The sequence below is a fragment of the Eurosta solidaginis genome, chromosome 2, assembly GCF_040869045.1.
Source record: "Eurosta solidaginis isolate ZX-2024a chromosome 2, ASM4086904v1, whole genome shotgun sequence".
In the NCBI taxonomy this organism is placed as follows: domain Eukaryota; kingdom Metazoa; phylum Arthropoda; class Insecta; order Diptera; family Tephritidae; genus Eurosta; species Eurosta solidaginis.
Window position 1 is genome coordinate 242,403,540 of NC_090320.1, and position 26,198 is coordinate 242,429,737.

The following is a 26,198-nucleotide window of genomic DNA, read 5'->3' on the forward strand; positions in this document are numbered from 1 at the left end:
GCTAAGTATCGGTAATGGAGCCTTTTGTCTTTCTTTTCCATCTGTCTCCGCACTGCAATTCTCAGAAAAATTACTTTTAGTGAAGAAAATAAATTAAATTCTGTATAAAATTCTTATTAAAAAAACAGAATCAGCCATTGATAAAAAATATATAACATTGCAATGCGATCAGAACAAAATTTGCAGCAGACTAGCCGATTGTTGCGGAGTTATTAAATAACAAACTAAAGGTAAATAAGTATGTGCGTGTATGTTCGTTCACTTTCCTCCACCCGGTTGCGGCTACAAATCCGACATTATAAAGGAAAAAATCGATTGATATCTTGTTTTATTACACCCAGGCGTAATGCAAAGATAAAAAATTAACATTAATGTGATTGCTTTGCTCAGTTTGGTTTTGTATGTTCGCCCTACTGATGTAACGCCAAGATGTGAATAAGTTAAACACCTTCCGGGACGACATATGAACATTGTCACGCATGACTTCTACATGATAGGAAAGACTGACGAATATTTTATTTTGCAGACATCTATCCACTCGCCTCACGTTCTGTACTTAAACGTCCCAATAATAATGGCTTTTCGATATGGTGGTTCCATCAGCATTACAAAATGGCAAATGGCACTGCTTGTTGGCACTCCTGTAGCAATTGGCTTGGGAATTTACTTCTATCGTAAATCGGTTGAAGACAAAAAGGCGCTCGGCGATAATGACACATCAAAAAATGCAGCTGACCGTAAGAAGCGACTACCCTATGTCAAAGATAAGCACCAAACTTTATCACTTGATGGCACAGCCGAAGATAACGAATTGGAGCGTAAAAAGAAAAATGCGGAACTAGGTAGTGAAAAGTTGTCACCCCTCAAGGAGGCCACCATGTACAAAAATGAAGGAAATATATGTTATCGCAATGGCAAATATGATGAAGCAATATCATTCTATGATAAAGCGATTGATAAATGTCCAGCCGAAAATCGTACTGATTTAGCAATTTTCTATCAAAATCGTGCTGCCTCATATGAAATTCTAAAAAAATGGAATCGCGTCAAAGAGGATTGTTCACGCTCACTCGAATACAATCCACGTTATGCGAAAGCATATTATAGACGTGCTAAAGCGCATGAGGCCACTAACGATTTGATGGATTGCTTGGATGATGTAACAGCCACATGTATATTAGAAATGTTTCAAAATAATAGTACAATAATGTATGCGGATCGCATATTAAAACAGACTGGACGTGAAGATACAGAGCGTGGTCTAAAAGAGCATGTGCCAGTGCTGCCATCTAAAAGTTTTATTCACACTTATTTACGTTCATTCGTAGCTGATCCAATTGATGCAATAAATATATCAGAGGAGTTAGTGGCTGAAGGTTCAGCTTCCATGAAAGGTTTTGTACGCGCTAAAAAAGCACTGGACGAAGAACAATATGATGGTGTGATAGCGGCATGTACGGAAGAGATTGAACAATCCGAATCAGAATCGCAATATAAAACGGAAGCCTTATTGCTGCGCGGCACATTTTATTTACTTTCTGGTAATTTTACTGCAGCACAACAAGATTTGGATGCTGTGATCAATAATGGTGAGTAGAGAAGAAAAGACTTAAAATATTTTTTTTTGCACAAAGCAATACCATTTTGAAAATTATGAATATGTCATTTTTTTTGGAACCGCTTTCCTCGTTGTTGTTATTGTTATTGTAGCGATAAGGACACTCCCCGAAGGCCTTGGGGAGCGTTATCGATGTTGATGGTCCTTTGCCGATGCAATCCGGTGAGTTCTGGTACCATGCCCGACCATCTCGGGAACGATTTGGTATGATCACATGCGAACTTCTAGGCAATACCGTCCTCCCACCCCTAGATCCATGAGTAGTTTGTGGTCACCAGAGCCTCGGATGTTAATGAAACAGGATTCGCCACGGATAGGTGAGGTTGACAATTGGTTTGGAGGAGTTATATTTTGCGCTGGAAACACCTTGAAAGGGTTGCGGTACACAACCCCTTGAATCCTTTTGGTATTTTAGTCGCCTTTTACGACAACCTTTGTCGGATATAGATCCGGTACGTTCCGGTAACAAAGCACCATTAAGGTACTACCCCGATCGTCGCGGGAGCGATTGATATGACCACATTCTTCTAGGCCATCCCGCCCTCCCCACCCACTAGTTCCATTACGTACTTGGGGTCGCCAGAGCCTCACCTGCTAAATATGTGTATGATACATTCATATTTGTAACAGGATTCCCCTCGGTTTGCAATTGGGTTGCGGAAGCTTTGAAGCTATAATTTAATTTAATTCAGTTACTTTTGAATCCAATTCAACGGTTTGTCTATCGCCGGGTACGGACGTGTTTTTTTTTATTCGCTCTTATATTTTCACATATTCTTATATTTTTATTTTCTCTCGTTTTAAATTGCCAAAATGGATGAATTTTGTGGAAAATGTAACAAACAATTTTCCAGAACTGGTGACAATAGTCTAGTTCCGTGTAATGGGTTCTGTAAGACGATTTTCCACAGAGCCTGTAGTAAGGGCATCTCTGACTATGAAGTAAAGCTAATCAAGTCTAACCCGCATTTGCTTTACTTGTGTGAAAATTGTGGAAATATGCCGGACAAGCTAGCTAATATTTTGAACGCTATTCTCGTGGCTCAACAACAAGGTTTTGACTTAATTGCAAGTGCTGTGACAAAAAAATTCGATGATTTAAAAAATCATATAATGAACTCTTTGAGGACATCCAACAACAGCTTAAATGTTGCTGATACATATAGTTGTCTGAGTGCCAAAAATAGTGCACTATTTCTCCCCATCGCACCCAACAACAACGACTTAATGTAAAGGAATCTTATGGAATTTCCCCTACCCCGCTTGGCACGGTGTTCCCTAATTCCCCTCTCTGTAATCTCACAGTTAATGCTTCGTCAACTGCACCTAATACTACTCTTACATCTAAACCTGTTGATATTACTCAGACGCACACATCAAAAGTTCTCTATTAGTTCTATTACAAAGAAAACTTCTTCACCTGCATCTACATCTGCATCTTCATATAAAAACACCTCATCTTCTAAAGTCTCACATTCGTCTAAAACTACATCTACATCTGGAACTACTTCTATATCTAAAACTAAATCTACTGCATCCTCATCTAAATCCACTAAAGCTGACGCTAACAATTGCAAAACAAATTCAAATATGCCCACTGATAATACTAATAACTCTAATGCTCAAAAGGTTGTCAACAATGCGGCAAATACTAATACAAATACTAATGCAGTGTCGTGCTCTGCTGGCAATTTATCGTATGCTGATGCTTCAGCTAGCGCAGTTAATAATGCAAATAATGCAGATGAGCCATCTGCTTCCCAAGGCAGTCGGTTCTATGTACCGGAGCGACTCGGGATTTTTCCCGACCAAGGACTGTCATTTCAGTGTGACCCCATTTAATTTGTTTCGTCCCTCCCACAAATTGTCATCCTCCCAGCAGCTCCTTGCAGCAGGACTGCTCCATATTCTCTTACTCCGGGAAGGAATCGAATCCAATCCGGGTCCGTCTCCTGACCCCGGTCCTGAGAAATGGTTTTGCTGCATCTGCCGGAAAATAATCTTTTTAGGACGGTCATACTCTGTTCAGTGTGTCTCGTGCAAGGGATGGTTGCATCGGACAGGTTGTTCTGGGCTTGATCCCAAAACCCGACGTCCATGTAACTTTTATAAATCTTTTGTGGCTCCCTGCTGTACACGCCCAAGGGCGTCCCGTAGTCTACGCCTCTTTCCCTAGGCTTTTAAGCATCGGCATGGCTATGCCGTCTGGGCCCACTGCTTTGGATGGTTTAGCACGACCAATGGCGTCCTCAACCTCTTTAGCGGTGATGGTGATTGGTGACGCGCTGAATTTGTGTTTATGTGCGTGTCTATTGGCTCTCCGTCTATCACTTTCATAAACTTCAAAAAAAGGAAAGTGGGAAGAATATAAATCCTTTACAGACAACCGCTTTGCTGCCCTCCCTATCCCGACTGATGCCCGCTAAGGGGAGCGTGCCTTCCGTAAGGTCATTGAATCCGCCTCGGCACATTTCATTCCCGCCGGGAGAATTCCCGAAATCCGGCCCACTTCCCGGCGGAGGCCGCAACCTTAGCGAGAGAACGTGACCTTATAAGACAGCTTGATCCAGGCGACCCCCAAATAAGGGATATAAATCAACGCATCAGATTGCTTGTGGATGAACACAAGCGGGCGAAATGAGAGGAGCACCTAAGAGGTTGTAACCTCTCTACCGGTGTGGGTAAACTTTGGTCCACCGTAAAGTCCCTATCGAATCCGACTAAGCACAAAGACAAAGTTTCCATCGCCTTTGGCAACAAAGTGCTGTCGGACGCGAAAAAATTAGCGAGCGCCAGAAGAGCCAATAGACACGCACATAAACACAAATTCAGCGCGTCACCAATCACCAATCATCGTTCCCGAGATGGTCGGGCTAGCACCTTAATGGTGCTATGGTACCGGAGCGTACCGGATTTGTATCCGGCAAAGGACCATCACATCGATAACACTCCCCAAAGCCTTCGGGGAGCAACCTTATCGCTACAACAACAACAACAACAACAGCAGGTCTGCAATGCAGATCTTGCTGTGAGTTTAGTCTCTTGAATCGCAGCAATGCGGATGTTGTGCCGCTTCATGAAATCGACTATATCCGTAATCTTCCCAGTTAGTCCATTACAGTTTAACTGCAGAATTCTGAAGTGCATAAGGGGAAACGCCGCCACTCTGGGGGTAAGTGACGGGTGACTACGCCTGGGTTGTGGAAGGCCAGGACGCAATTGCTATTGTGGCCCTGGGACTGGGCGTCCTTGGGCAAGCATTGTGGTACCCGGATGATTTGGGTTTGCGACCTGGCAACATGGCGCGATGAAACCCGTCGGGGGGTTGCCGTCGCGGAGACCAGAACATCTAGGAAAGTGGCACCACCCAAGGCAGGAGCTGCATTGGGCGGATGTCGCAAACCTATATATTCTGTGCTGGCAGACGGTGCAAACGGAGGTAGGGACTAAGAGTCTGTTTCCCTGACCTGCACGATTGCTGCCGGAAAAGAGTGTCGGAAAAGAGTGGGGGGGGGGGGGGAGCACCCCAGCGGGTAAGGGGGTCAGAATATACTCGCGGTAGGTATGCCTGTCGTAAGAGGCGACTAAAATACCAGATTCAAGGGGTGTGTAGCGCAACCCTTCAGGTTGCCAGCGCAATATATAGCTTCTCCAAATCCAATTGTCAACCTCACCTATCCGCGGCGAATCCTGTTTCACTAACAGACGAGGCTCTGGCGACCCCAAGCTCCTCATGGATCTTGGGGGTGGGGAGGGAGGGGATGGCCTGAAGGTTTAATGTGGCCACATAAATCGTTCCTGAGATGGTTGGGCTAGCACCTTAATGGTGCTGTGGTACCGGAGCGTACCGGATCTGCATCCGGCAAAGGACCATCACATCGATAACACTCCCCAAAGCCTTCGGGGAGCAACCTTATCGCTACAACAACAAAAACAACAACAGTGGGGGGGGGGGGAGAAGACGGGGGCAGGGGCTGATGCTCAGCATTGCTACCAACTCTACTACGAAGGTAGTAGCTATGAGTGGTATCAGCTGTTTGAGTTGTTGGCACCGTGGGGCGCGAGCAGCAGCGCGTACTTGTTGTGGCTTGCTGAGCAGCGGGGCTGCTGGATGGTAGTGGGGGGGGGGGGGGGGGGGGGGCGCTTAGGTGTAGACTACGGGACGTGAACAGCAAGGAGCCACAAAATATTTATAAAAGTTACGTGGACGTCGGGTTTTGGGATCAAGCCCAGAACAACCTGTCCGATGCAACCATCCCTTGCACGAGACACACTGAACAGAGTATGACAGTCCAAAAAATTCTTTTCCGGCAGATGCAGCAAAACCATTTCTCAGGACCGGGTCAGGAGACGGACCCGGATTGGATTCGATGCCTTCCCGGAGTAAGAGAATATGGAGCAGTCCTGCTGCAAGGAGCTGCTGGGAGGATGACAATTTGTGGGAGGGACGAAACAAATTAAATGGGGTCACACTGAAATGACAGTCCTTGGTCGGGAAAAATCCCGAGTCGCTCCGGTTACATAGAACCGACTGCCTTGGGAAGCGACTCGCTGCTGCTCGCGCCCCACGGCGCCAACAACTCAATCAGCTGATACCACTCATAACTACTACCTTCGTAGTAGAGTTGGTAGCAATGCTGAGCATCAGCCCCGCCCCCCCCCCCCCCCCCCCCCCCCCCCCCTCTTTTCCGGCAGCAATCGTGCAGGTCAGGGAAACAGACTCTTAGTCCCTTTGCACCGTCTGCCAGCACAGAATATATAGGTTTGCGACATCCGCCCAATGCAGCTCCTGCCTTGGGTGGTGCCAATTTCCTAGATGTTCTGGTCTCCGCGATGGCAACCCCCGACGGGTTTCATCGCGCCATGTTGCCAGGTCGCAAACCCAAATCATCCGGTACCCCAATGCTTGCCCAAGGACGCCCAGTCCCAGGGCCACAACAGCAATTGCGTCCTGGCATTCCACAACCCAGGCGTAGTCACCCGTCACTTACCCCCAGAGTGGCGGCGTCTCCCCTTATGCACTTCAGAATTCTGCCAATCACCATCACCGCTAAAGAGGTTGAGGACGCCATTGGTCGTGCTAAACCATCCAAAGCAGTGGGCCCAGGCGGCATAGCCATGCCGATGCTTAAAAGCCTAGGGAAAGAGGGTTTCAAATATTTAGCGCATGTCTTCAACCTGTCTGTTTCCACCTTTGTCATACCCGAGAAATGGAAAATGGCCAAGGTGGTCCCGCTACTAAAGCCTGGGAAACCAGCTAACATAGGTGAGTCGTATCGTCCGATATCTCTCTTATCGCCAGTGGCAAAGACGCTTGAAGCCATTTTGCTCCCTTATTTCCAAGCAAATTTGCAGCTAGCCCCTCATCAGCATGGCTTCAGAAAACTCCATAGCACTACTACCGCGCTAAATGCCATTAGCACCCAGATAAATTGCGGTTTAAATCAATACCCCCACCATAGAACAGTACTCGTAGCGCTAGACCTATCAAAAGCTTTTGATACGGTCAACCATGGCTCGTTACTGCAAGACCTGGAAGGGTCTACCCTTCCCCCATGTCAGGTGGACCGCATTGCTACAACAACAACAACAACAACTCGGGATTTTTCCCGACCAAGGACTGTCATTTCAGTGTAACCCCATTTAATTTGTTGCGTCCCTCCCACAAATTGTCATCCTCCCAGCAGCTCCTTGCAGCGGGACTGCTCCATACTCTCTTGCTCCGGGAAGGTATCGAATCCAATCCGGGTCCGTCTCCTGACCCCGGTCTTGAGAAATGGTTTTGCTGCATCTGCCGGAAAAGAATCTTTTCTGTTCAGTGTGTCACGTAACTTTTATAAATCTTAACTGATTGGTTTGTTTCCGATAGCAAAATCAATAAAATCGGATTCTGTGACACCTAAAACCGACACTAATTCCAATTCGAACATTAAACCGATAACATTGGATTTCATGACACCAAAGTAATTTTTTTTTCTTTTTTAAATCCGATTCCGACAACAATTGGATTCCATGACAGCCCTGATTAATAAACATGACAAAAAACAGTGGACCCAGGATACTACCTTGTGGAACACCGGAGGAAGCACCGAACACCATCAACCACAACCATGCAACGACGATTAAATAAATAGGATTCAATCCAACTCAAAAATACTGAGTGAAAGCCCAAACAGACTAACTTTTTTATCAAAATAACATGGGAGACCCGATCGAATGCCTTGGAAAAGTCAGTATACACAGCGTCAACCTGATATCCTGCCTGAAAAGCTGCGAGGCAGTCATCCGAGAAAATCGTCAAATTAGTCACAGCTGAACGTCCTGGAAAAAAACCATGCTGCTCTGGACACACAAAATTCTTAACACAGAAACGTAATTTATCTTGGATGATACATTCAAAGAGCTTCGCAATGGTGGAAAGTTTTGAAATAGGCCTATAATTAGTAATATCATTTTTATTGCCGCTCTTGAAAATAGGTGTAATGAACGCTAATTTTCACGCATCAATAAAAGTACCTATAGATAACGAATTATTAAAAAATAACAGCAAATATGTATATACATTATTAAATCAGTTGTCGGGATGGACTGTGATGCCGAGCAACGGAATTGATTATTAGTGCTGTCGGAATGGACGTGATTTCGAGCAGCTGATGTATATTTAACACAAAATGAGTAGGGCTGCGATGTGTGGGAGGTTGGAAAGGACCTGATTCCAAGCCACCCGCCCAACTTAACTATTGATTATTAGTGCTGTCGGAATGGACGTGATTTCGAGCAGCTGATGTATATTTAACACACAATGAGTAGGGCTGCGATGTGTGGGAGGTTGGAAAGGACGTGATTCCAAGCCACCCGCCCAAAGTAACTGGAGCTGGTAACAGATTTAGTTTAACATGTTAATTTTGAATAAGTTATGAGTTCAAGGCAGTGAGTATATATTTTTGTATACTGTAAAGTGTGTCACAAGTATCAATATTATTGCAGTGATTATTGAAATCCTGATACAGACAACGAAGAGGTTCATGCATTTGAAAATTCGATCTACAGGTAATTAAATATAGCAGTTGGAAATACCGAGAGGGCCTAAAAGGGACATTAAGCATCACCTCGCCAAGCAGTAATGGACTGTTTGTAATCTCTCTTAATAGTTTTACCATGAATAAAACGCCAAGCATCTCCCTACGGCTCTGTAGTGAAGGCAGCTGTAAAAGTTTTAACCGGCTGCAGTTGGGCGGTAGATTCCTTGATGGATCCCAGGGCAAATGATTTAAAGCAAAAATTGTTTTTGGACCGATTCCAATTTTTCGCTATGAATCTGATAACGCGGGTTCCAGATAATGGAAGCATATTCCAATATAGGTCTTACTAACGATAAAAAAAAGAGTTTTAGTGACATAGGGGTCATTGAATTCCTTTGACCACCTTTTTAAGAAAGCCAAAGTCCCTCTAGCCCTATTCACGCACGATTCGATATGTAATTTGAAGTCCAGTTTAGGGTCCATCATAACGCCACGATCAGTAAAGTTTGTTACTTGCTTAATGATATAATCGCCTATCAAGTACTGATGGGATTTAAAAGATTTCCTCGGAAAACACATAAACTTGCACTTCGGTAAGTTTAGTGACATGACGTTCACATCACACCACTCAACTAGGTTATTCAAATCCGATTGAAGAAGTGCCCTATCATCAGATGAGCGAATGGGCATAACCAGTTTAACATCATCAGCGTACATGAGCGGCATGCAGTGCTTCAAAACATTTGGGAAGTCATTAATGAAGAGCAGGAACAACACTGGATCAAGGTGACTGCCCTGGGGAACTCCAGAAGATACCTTGATGAATTCAGACAAGCAATTGTTAAACACAATATCTCCATCGTACTCAGGCCACATTATTTTAGAGACTTCATCGATTAGTAAAGACCAATTGGCCTTCCTAAACAGTAACCGGCGAGAAGACGCATTCGGATCAGTAGTATTCCGCACCGGTAAACAGAGACAATCCAGGTATATTGAAAGTGCTGGATGATAAACATCCTCAGGCAACACCACTGGATCACATCGAGTTACAGAACAATTCGATGTGTCGTCTGAAAATATTAAACCAAGATATTTGCCAAATTTATTATGAACTCTGTTAAGTTGATAAAGACCTACGTCTGCAAGGTCATTTAAAAACTCGTAGAATACAACATTAGAAGCAGTGGGAACTAGCATTCCGTCAATAAAATTCCACGACACAAAGGGCAGATTGAAGTCGCCAGCCACTAAGACAGAATCAACAGACCTAGACATAGCAAATATAAACTTTAATAGGGAAGAGTGTTTTAAGTATATAGAAATATCTGACTGAGGCGGAATATAAGACGCTACAAAATATTTATAAGTAGATAAGAGTTTAACTCGCACGCAGAGGATTTCAACATCAGCAGAATCATCGAAATACACTTCCTCAGCAGAGAACCTGGTATGTACGGCGATTAACACGCCTCCACCAACTCTGTTTAATCGGTCTTTTCTAAAGATCTCATATGAGTCTGCTAATATCTCAGACTTAAACACCGTTGGTTTCAACCATGTCTCAGTAAAAACCAAAACGTCATAACAGAAGTCATGACTTCGGAGAAAAAGATCCACTAGTTTAGTATTTAGACCCCTAACATTCTGATAATAGACATTGAGGTCATTACGAAAGGTATCAGACAAATCTACGACTCCGCGGAAATTTCTACGTCTTTTGGAAAAAAACGGAAGGGTTTAATGTATACATTAGTGGGCCAAAGAGAAGCATTGAAAAGTTTGCTGTATTCATTTTCAACCACTCGAACTTTAAAAGAGACTCACTAAAGAGTTGATGTCAACATCTCGCTTTACTAATTTAAAACAAGCAATATTAGAAGCAGCAATGCCAAAGTGATCAGAGATGTAATTAACAATACTCTCCTCAGTAACAGACGACTTAAACGAGGACAAATGAATCCATTTATACCGCACAAATACATCTAATTCGGCATTGACATTGCTACCACTAACAACAACACGCGATTTTACGTTCTCTCGCTAAGTTTGCGGCCTCCGCCGGGAAGGGGGGCCGAATTTCGGGAATTCTCTCGGCGGGAATGAAACGTGCCGAGGCGGATTCAATGACCTTGCGGAAGGCACGCTCCCCTTGGCGGGGATCAGTCGGTATAGGGAGGGCAGCAAAGAGGTTGTCTGTAAAAGATTTATATTCGTCCCACTTTCCTTTTTTGAAGTTTATGAAAGTGCGTTTTTCTGTGACGATGAAGTCGGCGGTACGCTCGAGCGAAATAAGTATAGGCAGGTGGTCGGATGCCAATGTTACCATCGACGCCCTTGGGCGTGAACAGCAAGGAGCCACAAAAGATTTATAAAAGTTACGTGGACGTCGGGTTTTGGGGTCAAGCCCAGAACAACCTGTCCGATGCAACCATCCCTTACACGAGACACACTGAACAGAAAAGATTCTCAGCAAGCCACAACAAGTACCCGCTGCTGCTCGCGCCCCACGGCGACAACAACTCAAACAGCTGCTACCACTCATAACTACTATCTTCGTAGTAGAGTCGGTAGCAATGCTGAGCATCAGCCCATTGCATTATCTTAGGCGATTTCAATGCCCATCACGATCTATGGCATTCAAATTTGCGGGCGGACAGTAGGGGTGAGATGTTGGCGGATCAAATAGAAGAAACGACGTTCTGCATAATAAACGGAGAAGCCCCCACACGTATGGTAGGAAGCTGTCACAGTTCGCCAGATATCTCAATCGTGAGCGCAGAACTCGTAAACTGCGTCAACTGTCAGCCGATGGTAACATTGGCATCCGACCACCTGCCTATACTTATTTCGCTCGAGCGTACCGCCGACTTCATCGTCACAGAAAAACGCACTTTCATAAACTTCAAAAAAAGGAAAGTGGGACGAATATAAATCTTTTACAGACAACCTCTTTGCTGCCCTCCCTATACCGACTGATCCCCGCCAAGGGGAGCGTGCCTTCCGCAAGGTCATTGAATCCACCTCGGCACGTTTCATTCCCGCCGAGAGAATTCCCGAAATTCGGCCCCACTTCCCGGCGGAGGCCGCAAACTTAGCGAGAGAACGTAAAATCGCGTGTTGTTGTTAGTGGTAGCAATGTCAATGCCGAATTAGATGTATTTGTGCGGTATAATGGATTCATTTGTCCTCGTTTAAGTCGTCTGTTACTGAGGAGAGTATTGTTAATTACATCTCTGATCACTTTGGCATTGCTGCTTCTAATATTGCTTGTTTTAAATTAGTAAAGCGAGATGTTGACATCAACTCTTTAGTGAGAGTCTCTTTTAAAGTTCGAGTGGTTGAAAATGCATACAGCAAACTTTTCAATGCTTCTCTTTGGCCCACTAATGTATACATTAAACCCTTCCGTTTTTTTCCAAAAGACGTAGACATTTCCGCGGAGTCGTAGATTTGTCTGATACCTTTCGTAATGACCTCAATGTCTATTATCAGAATGTTAGGGGTCTAAATACTAAACTAGTGGATCTTTTTCTCCGAAGTCATGACTTCTGTTATGACGTTTTGGTTTTTACTGAGACATGGTTGAAACCAACGGTGTTTAAGTCTGAGATATTAGCAGACTCATATGAGATCTTTAGAAAAGACCGATTAAACAGAGTTGGTGGAGGCGTGTTAATCGCCGTACATACCAGGTTCTCTGCTGAGGAAGTGTATTTCGATGATTCTGCTGATGTTGAAATCCTCTGCGTGCGAGTTAAACTCTTATCTACTTATAAATATTTTGTAGCGTCTTATATTCCGCCTCAGTCAGATATTTCTATATACTTAAAACACTCTTCCCTATTAAAGTTTATATTTGCTATGTCTAGGTCTGTTGATTCTGTCTTAGTGGCTGGCGACTTCAATCTGCCCTTTGTGTCGTGGAATTTTATTGACGGAATGCTAGTTCCCACTGCTTCTAATGTTATATTCTACGAGTTTTTAAATGACCTTGCAGACGTTGGTCTTTATCAACTTAACAGAGTTCATAATAAATTTGGCAAATATCTTGGTTTAATATTTTCAGACGACACATCGAATTGTTCTGTAACTCGATGTGATCCAGTGGTGTTGCCTGAGGATGTTTATCATCCAGCACTTTCAATATACCTGGATTGTCTCTGTTTACCGGTGCGGAATACTACTGATCCGAATGCGTCTTCTCGCCGGTTACTATTTAGGAAGGCCAATTGGTCTTTACTAATCGATGAAGTCTCTAAAATAATGTGGCCTGAGTACGATGGAGATATTGTGTTTAACAATTGCTTGTCTGAATTCATCAAGGTATCTTCTGGAGTTCCCCAGGGCAGTCACCTTGGTCCAGTGTTGTTCCTGCTCTTCATTAATGACTTCCCAAATGTTTTGAAGCACTGCATGGCGCTCATGTACGCTGATGATGTTAAACTGGTTATGCCCATTCGCTCACCTGAAGATAGGGCACTTCTTCAATCGGATTTGAATAACCTAGTTGAGTGGTGTGATGTGAACGTCATGTCACTAAACTTACCGAAGTGCAAGTTTATGTGTTCTATGTTTGTTATGTTATGTTTATGTGTGGAAATCTTTTAAATCCCATCAGTACTTGATAGGCGATTATATCATTAAGCAAGTAACAAACTTTACTGATCGTGGCGTTATGATGGACCCTAAACTGGACTTCAAATTACATATCGAATCGTGCGTGAATAGGCCTAGAGGGACTTTGGCTTTCTTAAAAAGGTGGTCAAAGGAATTCAATGACCCCTATGTCACTAAAACTCTTGTTTTATCGTTAGTTAGGCCTATATTGGAATATGCTTCCATTATCTGGAACCCGCGTTATCAGATTCATAGCGAAAAATTGGAATCGGTCCAAAAACAATTTTTGCTTTAAATCATTTGCCCTGGGATCCATCAAGGAATCTACCGCCCAACTGCAGCTGGTTAAAACTTTTACAGCTGCCTTCACTACAGAGCCGTAGGGAGATGCTTGGCGTTTTATTCACGGTAAAACTATTAAGAGAGATGACAAACAGTCCATTACTGCTTGGCGAGGTGATGCTTAATTTCCCTTTTAGGTCCTCTCGGTATTTCCAACTGCTATATTTAATTACCTGTAGATCGAATTTTCAAATGCATTAACCTCTTCGTTGTCTGTGTCAGGATTTCAATAATCACTGCAATAATATTGATACTTGTGACACACTTTACAATATACAAAAATATATACTCACTGCCTTGAACTCATAACTTATTCAAAATTAAAATGTTAAACTAAATCTGTTACCAGCTCCAGTTACTTTGGGCGGGTGGCTTGGAATCACGTCCTTTCTAACCTCCCACACATCGCAGCCCTACTCATTTTGTGTTAAATATACATCAGCTGCTCGAAATCACGTCCATTCCGACAGTACTAATAATCAATAGTTAAGTTGGGCGGGTGGCTTGGAATCAGGTCCTTTCCAACCTCCCACACATCGCAGCCCTACTCATTGTGTGTTAAATATACATCAGCTGCTCGAAATCACGTCCATTCCGACAGCACTAATAATCAATTCCGTTGCTCGGCATCACAGTCCATCCCGACAACTGATTTAATAATGTATATACATATTTGCTGTTATTTTTTAATAATTCGTTATCTACAGGTACTTTTATTGATGCGTGAAAATTAGCGTTCATTACACCTATTTTCAAGAGCGGCAATAAAAATGATATTACTAATTATAGGCCTATTTCAAAACTTTCCACCATTGCGAACCTCTTTGCATGTATCATCCAAGATAAATTACGTTTCTGTGTTAAGAATTTTGTGTGTCCAGAGCAGCATGGTTTTTTTCCAGGACGTTCAACTGTGACTAATTTGACTATTTTCTCGAATGACTGCCTCGCAGCTTTTCAGGCAGGATATCAGGTTGACGCTGTGTATACTGACTTTTCCAAGGCATTCGATCGGGTCTCCCATGTTATTTTGATAAAAAAGTTAGTCTGTTTTGGCTTTCACTCAGTATTTTTGAGTTGGATTGAATCCTATTTATTTAATCGTCGTTGCATGGTTGTGGTTGATGGTGTTCGTTGCTTCCTCCGGTGTTCCACAAGGTAGTATCCTGGGTCCACTGTTTTTTGTCATGTTTATTAATCAGGGCTGTCATGGAATCCAATTGTTGTCGGAATCGGATTTAAAAAAGACAAAAAAATTACTTTGGTGTCATGAAATCCAATGTTATCGGTTTAATGTTCGAATTGGAATTAGTGTCGGTTTTAGGTGTCACAGAATCCGATTTTATTGATTTTGCTATCGGAAACAAATCAATCAGTTAAATGCTGTTGGATTTCATTTTTTCATAGTTGTTTTTCCCTTGCAGTCGAATATTTTCTAAAAATGTAAGTAAATAAAGGTTTATTTTATAAAAATAAATGTAAATTTATATATATTTTCATTCTTAATAGGGAAAAGCATAAACATTCAATGCAAAACAGTATTTAGATTAAATTTATATAGAAACATCCAGATATTGCGAAGCGCTTCACGAAGCACATCATCTAAAATCGATGACACCTACACTCATGCTAGAATCCTTGCCAACTGATATTTGATAGGATCCTTCAGATAAAAATCGTAACGTAGCTGCCAGTTGCAGCACGTTAAGCGTCCTTCAGTGGTGTCCAATACCATTCTGAAAGCCTCTTTGTTTATGCGATAGTATGCGATCAAACTGCAAGCACACTATAAATATTTAGAAACGCACATTAAGGAATATTTTTACTTACGCTATCTCTGGCAGCTCCAATGGATTATGTTTAAATGCACAAAACAATTAATTTTACAAAATTTTGCCAAAAAAATTCAGGGCTGTCATGGAATCCAATGGTTGTCGGAATCGGATTTAAAAACGACAAAAAAATTACTTTGGGGTCATGAAATCCAATATTATCGGTTTAATGTTCGAATTGGAATTAGTGTCTGTTTTAGGTGTCACAGAATCCGATAATATCGATTTTGCTATCGGAAACAATCCAATCAGTTAAATGCTGTTGGATTTCATTTTTTCCTAGTTGTATTTCTCTTGCAGTTGAGTATTTTCTAAAAATGCAAGTGAATAAAGGTTTATTTTTACAAAATTTACATATATCTTCATAACAGGGGAAAGCATAAAAATTCAATGCAAAACAGTATTTTGACTGAATTTATGGAGAAACATCCAGATATTGCGAAGGGCTTCACGAAGCACATCATCTAAAATCGATGACACTGTGCTGCTACTTACACTCATGCTAGAATCCTTGCTAACTGATCTTTGATAGGGTCCTTCAGCTAAAAATCGTAACGTAGCTGCTAGTTGCAGCACTGGTAGAGCTTGCGAGCGAGTTAAGTGTCCTTCAATGGTGTCCAATACCATTCGGAAAGCCCCTTTGTTTATGCTATAGTATGCAATGTAACTGCAAATATACTATAAATATTTAGAAACCCACTTTCAGAAATATTTTTAATTACGCTATCTCTGGCAACTCAAATGAATTGCTGCGATCGCCCAAAATTTTCCTTTTGACCTTCTCGCAACTTTCTTCTTTCAATAACATAAATGCTACAACTGCTGATGCCATTTTGATGTCAATAAATTTGTTTATTTCTGTTTAGATGCACAAAACAATTATTTTATGAAATTTTGCAAAAAAAATTAACATCAAAATTGCCGATGCACCGATAACACTGCAAAACAGCTGATTCGAAAATCGCTTTTATTTACATTCGAAAAGAGCAAAACCAATACGGTTTTATGACACCAATTTAAATCAATATTGGTTTGTGATTCCGACAAAACGCAAAACCGACTTGGATTCCATGACAGCCCTGATTAACATCAAAATTGCCGGTGCACCGATAACACTGCAAAACAGCTGATTCGAACTTCGCTTTTATTTACATTCGAAAAGAGCAAAACCAATACGGTTTTATGACACCAATTTAAATCAATCAGGGCTGTCATGGAATCCAATTGTTGTCGGAATCGGATTTAAAAACGACAAAATAATTACTTTGGTGTCATGAAATCCAATGTTAACGGTGTAATATTCGAATTGGAATTAGTGTCGGTTTTAGGTGTCACAGAATCCCATAATATCGGTTTTGCTATCGGAAACAATCCAATCAGTTCAATGCTGTTGGATTTAATTTTTTCATAGTTGAATTTCTCTTGCAATTGAGTATTTTCTAAAAATGTAAGTAAATAAAAGTTTATTTTATAAAAATAAATGTAAATTTACATATATTTTCATTCTTAATAGGGGAAAACATAAAAATTCAATGAATCTATGGAGAAACATCCAGATATTCCGAAGAGCTTCACGAAGCACATCATCTAAAATCGTTGACACCGTGCTTCTACCTACACTCATGCTAGAATCCTTGCTAACTGATCTTTGATAGGGTCCTTCAGCAAAAATCGTAACGTAGCTGCTAGTTGCAGCACTGGCAGAACTTTCGAGCGAGTTACGCATCCTTCAACGGTGTCCAATACCATTCGGAAAGTCTCTTTGCTTAAGCGATAGTATGCAATGTAACTGCAAATACACTATACATATCTAGAAACCCACATTAAGAAATAGTTTATTTACGCTGTCTCTGGAAACTCAAATGGATTGCTGCGATCTCTCCAAAATTTTCCTTTTGACCTTCTCGCAATTTTCTTCTTCCAATAATATAAATGCTACAGCTGCTGATGCTATTTTGATGTCAATCAATTTGTTTATTGCTGTTTACTTGCACAAAACAACTATTTTATAAAATTTTGCCAAACAAATTAACATCAAAATTGCCGATGCACCGCAAAACAGCTGATTCGAACATCGGTTTTATTTACATTCGAAAAGAGCAAAACCAATACGGTTTTATGACACCAATTTAAATCAATATTGGTTTGTAATTCCGACAAAACGCAAAACCGACTTGGATTCCATGACAGCCCTGAATGATATTCGCTCTTGCTTCTCTAAAGTAAGATTCTTGATGTATGCAGATGACCTTAAGATATACTTGCCTATTCATAGCCTTCATGATGCGGTATTGTTGCAAGAAGCTTTGGATAAACTTAGTAACTGGTGTAATAATAATCGGTTATCACTTAACCAAAAAAGTGCTTTCAAATAACTTTTTCGAAGCGTTTCAACTTGATTGATACCGTGTATCAAATATCAAACTCGCCCCTGTTGCGGGTTAGTGAAATTAAGGACTTGGGAGTAATATTTGACTCGAAGTTTTCGTTTTCAAGTCATATTAATGTGTGCATTGCTAAGTCGTATGTCATGCTAGCTTTTGTTAGGCGTCATAGCTTGGATTTCAGTGACCCGTATACGCTAAAGCTTTTATATTCCCGTTTGTGCGATCCAAACTTGAGTACGCTTGTTTCATCTGGTCTCCGTATTATTCCTGCCACGTTGCAAGAATTGAACGAATCCAAAAAGTATTCGTACACTTTGCATTACGCAGTCTGCGCTTCTCGGATCATATCCCGACGTATAAAGCTCGTTGCTTATTGATTAACTTAAAATCATTGCAGAACAGGAGGACAATTTTATCGCTGTCGTTCGTTTTCGATTTGTTACGTGGGGTTGTTGATTGTCCTGTGCTCTTGGAGAGCATTTTCATTAATATGACGGCTAGAGCTCTTCGTGCTTCTGAGTTTTTTTCATATTGGTGTTCTTAGGGCTCTTTATGCGCGGAATGCTCCAATTACTAGAGCCTTAATTGAGTTCAATAGAATTTCTAAATTTTGTGAGATAGATTTTTCTTGTTCGAAAGATGGCTTTCTGAGTATTTTTAATACTTTTTGTAATTAAGGTAATTTATATTAACATTGTTAACTACTTTACAATTTTATAATTAGCCTATAAGATTCTTTTTTAATTGGCTTAAATAAATAAATAAATATTTTATAATATAATTTTGCTCACTATGTATGCTTCTGTAATTTATTTTGTAATCCGTAATTATATTTGGTCTGATTAGTTGTAAAATTTGTAGAATAATAAATAAATAAATAAATAAATAAAATAAATAAACTAAATAAATAAATAAAATTTCTTTTCAACCGGTTACTTTCGAACAAGACGTATTTGGAATCGGCTTTTTTTTTGGAACTGGCTGCCTTTTTATATCTGGTTAGTTTTTGGGTACCATTTACTTGACGTCGAAGCTTTACCTTTTCTAGGAACGGTTCTTTTCCCGATACCCGAATAATCACGAAGAGTGTTGTATAACTTTTCAGAACAAAAATTCTAACTACTCCCTATCTAATCTTTATTTTTTCACTAATCCACAGCTGATGCTGAGGCTTCACTTCGGGCTGCTGCGCTCATTAAACGTGCCTCTTTGTATATACAACAAGAAGAAAAAGACTTGGGTTTGGCCGATTTTGAAGCTGCATCAAAATTACAACCGGAAAATCCAGATGTCTATCATCAACGTGCACAAATCTATATTCTAGTCGATCAATTATCCGAAGCATTAAATGAATTTGAGAAAGTTGTAAAAATGGCGCCAAATCATGCAATGGCATACATACAAAAATGTTATGCAGAATATCGTATGGCGCTAATGTCACAAGATCAAATGCGTCTCATGATTGTTATGAATGAATTCAAGAATGCCATCGAAAAGTTTCCCGATTGTGTTGAATGTTATAGCTTGATGGCACAAGTTTTAGGCGATCAACAACAATTTCAACAAGCCGATCAATTTTACGAGAAAGCATTAAAATTAGCACCAGAAAATGCATCGCTCTATGTACATCGTGGTATAATGTTATTGCAATGGAAGGGCGATATCGAAGGTGCAATCGAACTTATGAATAAAGCGCTCGAAGTGGATGATAAATGTTTATTGGCATTTGAAACACTAGGCACCATAGAAGTGCAACGTGCAAATCTAAATCGATCTATCGAACTATTTGAAAAAGCAATAAAATTAGCAAAAAGTCGTCCGGAAATGGGACATTTGTATGCTTTGCGAAATGCAGCAGTTGCTCAAGTGAATGTAACACGAAAATTAGGTATTGATATGTCAACAATTTCAGCGCTGGCAGCGCAAACGGCGGGAATGCCAACAAGCGGATAAATAAATAAATTTATGTAGTTATTTAGAAGATAATACATATAGATAAATAATATTAGTATGTGCTAAGTATACATTAAAAATAGTAGAGACATGTTTGCAGTATAACTGCAAAACGGGCATGTTTTTTTTTTAGTTGTCTAAGTGGACTTGAGAATTTGTTGAAAAATTGGTTTTCTATGCAAAAAATGAAGTGCAAGACCTTGTTATTTATTATTAACACTAACTATATTTGGCTTTTGTTAATAGACTTTGTACAATAAACCAATATCAACTTTTTATTAAGCCACCTTAAGCTACTTGTAGCACAGTTTAACGATAGAGGGATTGCAGAGCTCAAAATTGCAGTATAATGTAAACATGCATTTTTCAACACTCAATGCAATAAGTTTTAACAGCGTGGAAAATGAAACCATTACTTTGGACCAGGCTACTAGATTTTTTCGTATTTGTACTGGGTATTGAAATTAACCCTCTCATGCCCCGAAGGGCCTAAAATTTTTTTTAGATAACATATACGTTAATGTTGGCTTCGATATAAATTAACAAAAATTTCAAAGTCATAGGTGTTCTGGTTCGCTCGTTACAAGATGTTGCCCATAGGCAACATCGGGCAATGGTGGTAAACTAAAAAACATGTTGATAGGTCTTTTATGCAACGTTTATTAAAATTTAAGTATGGTAAGACACAAAACAATTTTTTTTGGGATTGCAACACTAATAAACATTGCATTTACTGCATTTGGAGCGTGGAAAACCAGAGTGGCATAGCCTGCATCTTCCTTTTGATTCCCATAATAACCAGTGACCAATATTGTGAAATCGTATAGATTTTTCAGATTCTGAAACGTACGGTCTTTTTTGGACGTTTAATTCAGAGCCCGTCGAAATAGCAGGTGATGGTGATCCCGATGGTGAAGAGCTTGTTGATGGCTGCGCTGAGGTCATCCATCGTTGAAGGCAGTGATGATGGGCGACCTCAACTGAAATTTTAGAGGCGGCATATGGCTCTCATCACCGTCGGTATATTTAACGTCTCTGCGATACAACATCCAACTATTGACTACAGACGAATTTATACACCCATGAACCAATAAACAGATCCCGCAATAAAAAATGAGAGAGCACAAAATCATAGATAGCTGTGAAATAAATTTTCTCGTCGTGAAGTCACGCTTTTAACAACATGTTTTATTGCTGACTCAGTGTTCAGACTTTATTCCAATCGGAGTATTTTGCTCCGCTCTTACCTCCTACTACATTTTTTATTGCAAAGGTTTATTTGGATCGAGTTGAAAACTAAATAGTATTTCTACCTAATATCTTTTGGTTGAAGTTTTTATTATATACGTATGAAAAGCTGATTGTTTACAAGTGACGATTGGATGAAATGACGTGAATTCATTTTTCGTGTCTTAAAACATGTTTCTTCACATTCTACTCACAGTTTTTGTACTTTATTTGTACGGAATAAGAATAGAAGGAGTAAAATGTAAGCAAAAAATGCGTCCGGCCACGATCTGTAAATCCTGCCAAAATTCAACGAGCTGTATGTTCTTGAAGTTTTATATAAAAGTTAAGTACGTTGAGTCAGTGAGGCCAGCTAACCCACTTTTGCGATAACAGTCGCCAATTGGGGGCACCAAGCGAGGTCAAATCTTCCTCCAACTATCTCTCCCAACTCAGTGAAGGTCTTCTCTTTCCTCTGTTTACAAACTGCCGGAGCGTGTTCGTTCATCCGCATAACATGCCCTACCTAACAAAGCCTTTGGATTTTTAATCCCTGCACTATCGTCATATCTGCGTAAAGATCATATAGCTCATCATTATACCTCCTTCGATACTCGCCGTCGACATCACACATATGACTATAAACCTTCAGGAGAACTTTTCTCTCGAATACTCCAAGAGCCATCTCATCTTCTCTCGACACCTTCCATGATTCCGAGCCATACAACAGGACAGGTATGATGGGTGACTTGTAGAGCGAGAATTTTGTTCGTCGAGAGAGGACTTTACTTTTCAATTGCCTAAAGAAGCACTTGTTGGCAAGAATTATTCTCCGTTTGATTTCTAAGCCGACATTGTTTTTGCTTTTAATGGTGCTTCCAAAATGAACGAAATCCTTCACAGTCTCGAATTTATATCCGTCAACAGTGAGCTACAAAGGCCGCAATGACAGCAAGTACTTCATCTTGTCCAAATTTACTGCAAGACCCACTTTTTTTTGCTTCTTTATCTTATACCAACTCTTCGCCTCCCTGTTTGAACAGCTCGGCGGGTATCCCGCCATTACTTGGCACCTTGTGATTTTTTAGCCGTCATATTGATTGGATGCCGGGAAGTGTTTTTCATCATCGGCGACCGGGGTATCGGGTTCGTCTTCCCCCACACTCTGTACGTCAGTTACCAGGTCGTCATTGTCGTTCCTACAGGAATCTGTCCCGGTCTTCAAAACCTAGGTCCATGAAAAGAGCATGAAATATGTATGGTAAAACGAAAATAATAATTATACGATTTTTTCGCGCTAAATATCCGGGGGGATAGAATGTGGTGTGTTAATGGGAGCATTAATTGGTCATCCTATACGTTTTAGGCCGACTCCATGTGCATCTGATAAGGCAGATAACTTTTTTGCTGAGATACATTTATTGGCAAAAACACAATCGAGAGGTTTGCCAAGCCACCAAATCAATTTGATGTTAGTTGTTCGTCCGCTTTCAAGAAGGAAGAAAAAATATACTCTGAAAATTTAATTTTTACTCCGGCGTAGTCGTTTACTCAGGTAACAGTTTTAAATACTCCGAACACTGGTAGCGAAACATGAGAGAAATGTAATAAATCGAAAAATTTCAAAATCGCTACGTCATCAAACTTTTTTTTCAAATTCGATTACAAATACAACAATTCCGGAATGCGGAATCTTAGCTTATTCGATTATGTTATACACCAGTAAACTATACGCATATACCATTTATTTGAACGATGGTTGATTTTGTACAACTCTAACAGCATATTAGCAAGATCGACTCCTCCCATGTGTTTGTTATAGCATTCAACGATACCAGGACGAGGTATGTTTATAAACTTCTTCTCTTTTCGGCACCATCTCTTGCACTCACTCATGGGATTTGTACCTGCGTAGTTAGAAACCAGTTGCACACTCTTGTTATCATACCAAAGACAAGCTATCAAATCATGCATTGCTTCAAATTTAAAATTGCTTAATCCACGACCTCGTTTTTGAAGATCCTTCTCACTGGTTAGGGCGCAATTTTTCAATCTATTACTTCGGATTGTACCTACGGCTAGTATACCTCTCTGCTTTAGAGCAATCATCAAACTTATTGACGTAAACCAATTGTCAAAAAATAACTTGAAATTTTGGTTCATGGGAATATTGGTAGCCAGATCTAAAAAAATATCCGATGATATTCCCAAACCAAAAGACTTGCACGTTCCTTCTTCAATGTAGAGGGTGAAATCGTAAATAATGCCAGATACACCAAACCTAGTGAACATTTTGAGGCCCCATTTGTAGGGCTTATTCGGCAGATATTGTTTCAAACTGTGTTGTCCTTGTAAACATATATTTTCGCAATACATAAAAATCTACAATCTACATATGTACGAATAAAATTAAATACCTTTATATGCAATCATTTGCTCGTCAACACTTTGGAATTCTTCTTGAAAGAACTGGATGAAGTATTTGGTTGCTTTACCTCATTACAATGCACTTCGCTTTTCCAATTGAAATCACTTTCCGCTACTTCTGAACTCCTCCATCTCAAACTTTGTAAATCTATTTTCTCAATCACCTGTACAATCTCTTCCTCTCCTTGAAGCTCGTTGCTAATTAGTCCCTCAATCAGGCCGACTTCTACATTTTCTTCCTTATCAATCACGTTTTTCACAGATTCTTCAAAGAAATTTTCAGTACTTTCTAGTTCATCTTCATTCCCCTCATCTCCAGAATCATCCCAATCAAAATTAACAATTTTTTTCAATTTCTGTCTTGGTTAGATCTCTTGGGCGCATATAAATTTGTACATACATATATAAATTTGCATTATTTGGAAATGTCCATAATTGACCAATGTTGCCTAAAGGCAACACCAGCTTCAGAAAATTTGTATAAGCAAGCTAAACACTTTTATGATTTTCTTTTGCGTTTTTAGATCTCTCACCTTTATTTAATACAAACTATTCACTTGTTTTTGCAACAAAATATTTTTTTCAGTATCTTTTTACAATTTTCTGATAAACACTTAACTTGCGAAATAATCACTACAAATTCTCTCAACAGATAACGGATCCTAAATGATAGCATGCACATCGTACAAAAGAAAAACAGGACTGCATGCTTCTATAACTCATAAGCTTAGCAATGCAAAAAAAACTCATGTAAAGGTAATAAAAAAAACGGCACAAAATGCTTCTAAGTATAATGTTGCCTGTGGGCATGAGAGGGTTAAACAATATTTGGCCTCATATCAAAGAGTTTGGAGCATGCATTTCGTGTACCCTAGCCCGCGTTTTATTAAGCATAGATACTACTTCTTGTAGACGAATGATTTCATACATATTGAAAATGTAGCAAAATGCACTGGGTTACTATATATAATTTTATATTTTTTTTAAAACCAATTTTGTTGCATAACTACAAATATTAGGAAACAACATATTTTATTCATACAGCTTTTTTTGTTGGCTCTGTTATCGATCAAAAGTCATCTATTAGTGTACTTACTTAATTGGCGCTTATCCGTCTAAACGGTTGACCGTCCAACAAGGCGCGCCAGTTGCTCCTTCGCACCGCCAACCGGCGCCAATTGGTCACACCAAGGGAGTTTAAATCGTTTTCCACCTGGTCCTTCCAACGGAGTGGGCCCGCCCTCTACCTCTGCTTCCATAGGCGGGTTCCGATAGAAACACTTTCTTGGCCGGAGCATCATCTTTCATTCGCATAACATGGCCTAGCCAGCGCAGCCGCTGCGTTTTAATTCGCTGGACTATGTGGATGTCTGCGTATAGCTCGTACAGCTAACCATTAAATCTTCTTCGGTACTCGCCATCGCCAACGCGTAGAGGTCTATAAATCTTTCGAAGAAATTTTCTCTCGAACACTCCCAAAGCCGCTTCATCTGCTGTTGTCATGGTCCATGGTTCTGCCCCATATAGCAGGACGGGTACGATAAGTGATTTGTAGAGTTATGATTAGTGTACTACACTTTGTTAATATGCAATCTTCTTTCTGTTTTTTTGCCCAACGCCTAGAGAATCCTTGTGTAACTCGCAAACACTAAATTATCTATAATATAACTTATGTACGCTTAAATTATTGTTATTGATTGAAATAAATAAATTGGAAGCTCGTTTAAGTGTTGGAACTTAAATTACAAAGAAATTTAAAGCTTGGATTTTTATTTTAACCAAAAACCTTCTCACTCTATCGTAATCCCACGAATACAAACTGGGATATGTTCAGCATTATATGGCACAAGCCAAGGCAAGAAAAGTAGTTGGTCAAAGTCTTTAACCAGGCAAGACGCAGAATGGAAATTTTGTGATGGCATTGCGGGTTTCAGAGGCAGCAAGGCATCACAAATCTCTAGCCAAGCAGCAAAAAATACGAGACTAGCAATAAAACATCCTCAATCAGCCTCCAGGACAGAGGAAGCGTAAGCCAACTCACTGCTTGAAGCCCAGTCCCCAGACGCATTGTCAAATAAAACGAAGGCAGTTACTGTGGTAATAGTCTAGTGGAGGGGTCGACTGCTAATACGCTACCAAAAATATCGAGAGAGCTGTCAATCGACGCGTCTTGACATCAGTATTAATAATCCGAAGGCGTTCGGGTCCTTCCGAAACCGGGGGTTTTATCCATAGTATTTTTGTGCAGAACACCTTTCGGCGTTTATAAAAAATTATTCTGGGTGGGTTCAACACCGGTTTGGAGACCAAAACTATATCCTTGCAAAACACTTATTTTTGTGTATGTATATTTACTAAGTTTATTTAATATGAGTGAATATGAACATTTCGATATAAAATGCGTTGAGTTAATACTAAAGAATAAAAAAGAACAAAAAAGAATAAGCAAAAACAGAGTTGCCAAAATGATAGTAAATTAATTCAGTGTGTGGCGTTACCACTTCGTTTCATACATAACATTTTTCCCTCCTCTGCAGGAGTTAAGGTGAGAATGGATCTCTCGGTTTCTTTTGTCTGGTCGACCGCCGAAGGGCTGCCGGCGTCTCGCTTAGTTCCGGATCTCTTTCCGGTGTCGCCTGCCGTGCTGGTGTTGAATGCGATGGCGGTGTATCGTCCTGTATTATAGTAGTGTTGGGAGTAGAGAACCCTTCCAAATCTTCTTCTGATCCCAATGATATATTTTGTGGTGATTCTATGGGTGTTTCGACTT

At 40.4% G+C, this 26,198-nt stretch overlaps 1 protein-coding gene across 1 annotated transcript; it reads left to right on the forward strand.

Moving 5' to 3' along the window:
* Positions 1 to 25,187, forward strand: Tom70 (translocase of outer membrane 70). The gene is made up of 3 exons (XM_067767428.1): positions 1 to 230; positions 527 to 1,589; positions 18,981 to 25,187. The coding sequence occupies exons 2-3, from the start codon at positions 575 to 577 to the stop codon at positions 19,772 to 19,774; spliced, it is 1,809 nt and encodes a 602-aa protein (XP_067623529.1). The 5' UTR covers positions 1 to 230; positions 527 to 574; the 3' UTR covers positions 19,775 to 25,187.
* Positions 25,188 to 26,198: the final 1,011 nt, after the last annotated feature.

Excerpts from the sequence above, each read along its gene's own strand:
- Tom70 (XM_067767428.1), top strand. The coding sequence starts at position 575 with ATGGCTTTTCGATATGGTGGTTCCATCAGCATTACAAAATGGCAAATG. Across the intron at positions 1,590-18,980 it reads GGATGCTGTGATCAATAATG|CTGATGCTGAGGCTTCACTT; the intron begins GTGAGTAGAGAA and ends ACTAATCCACAG.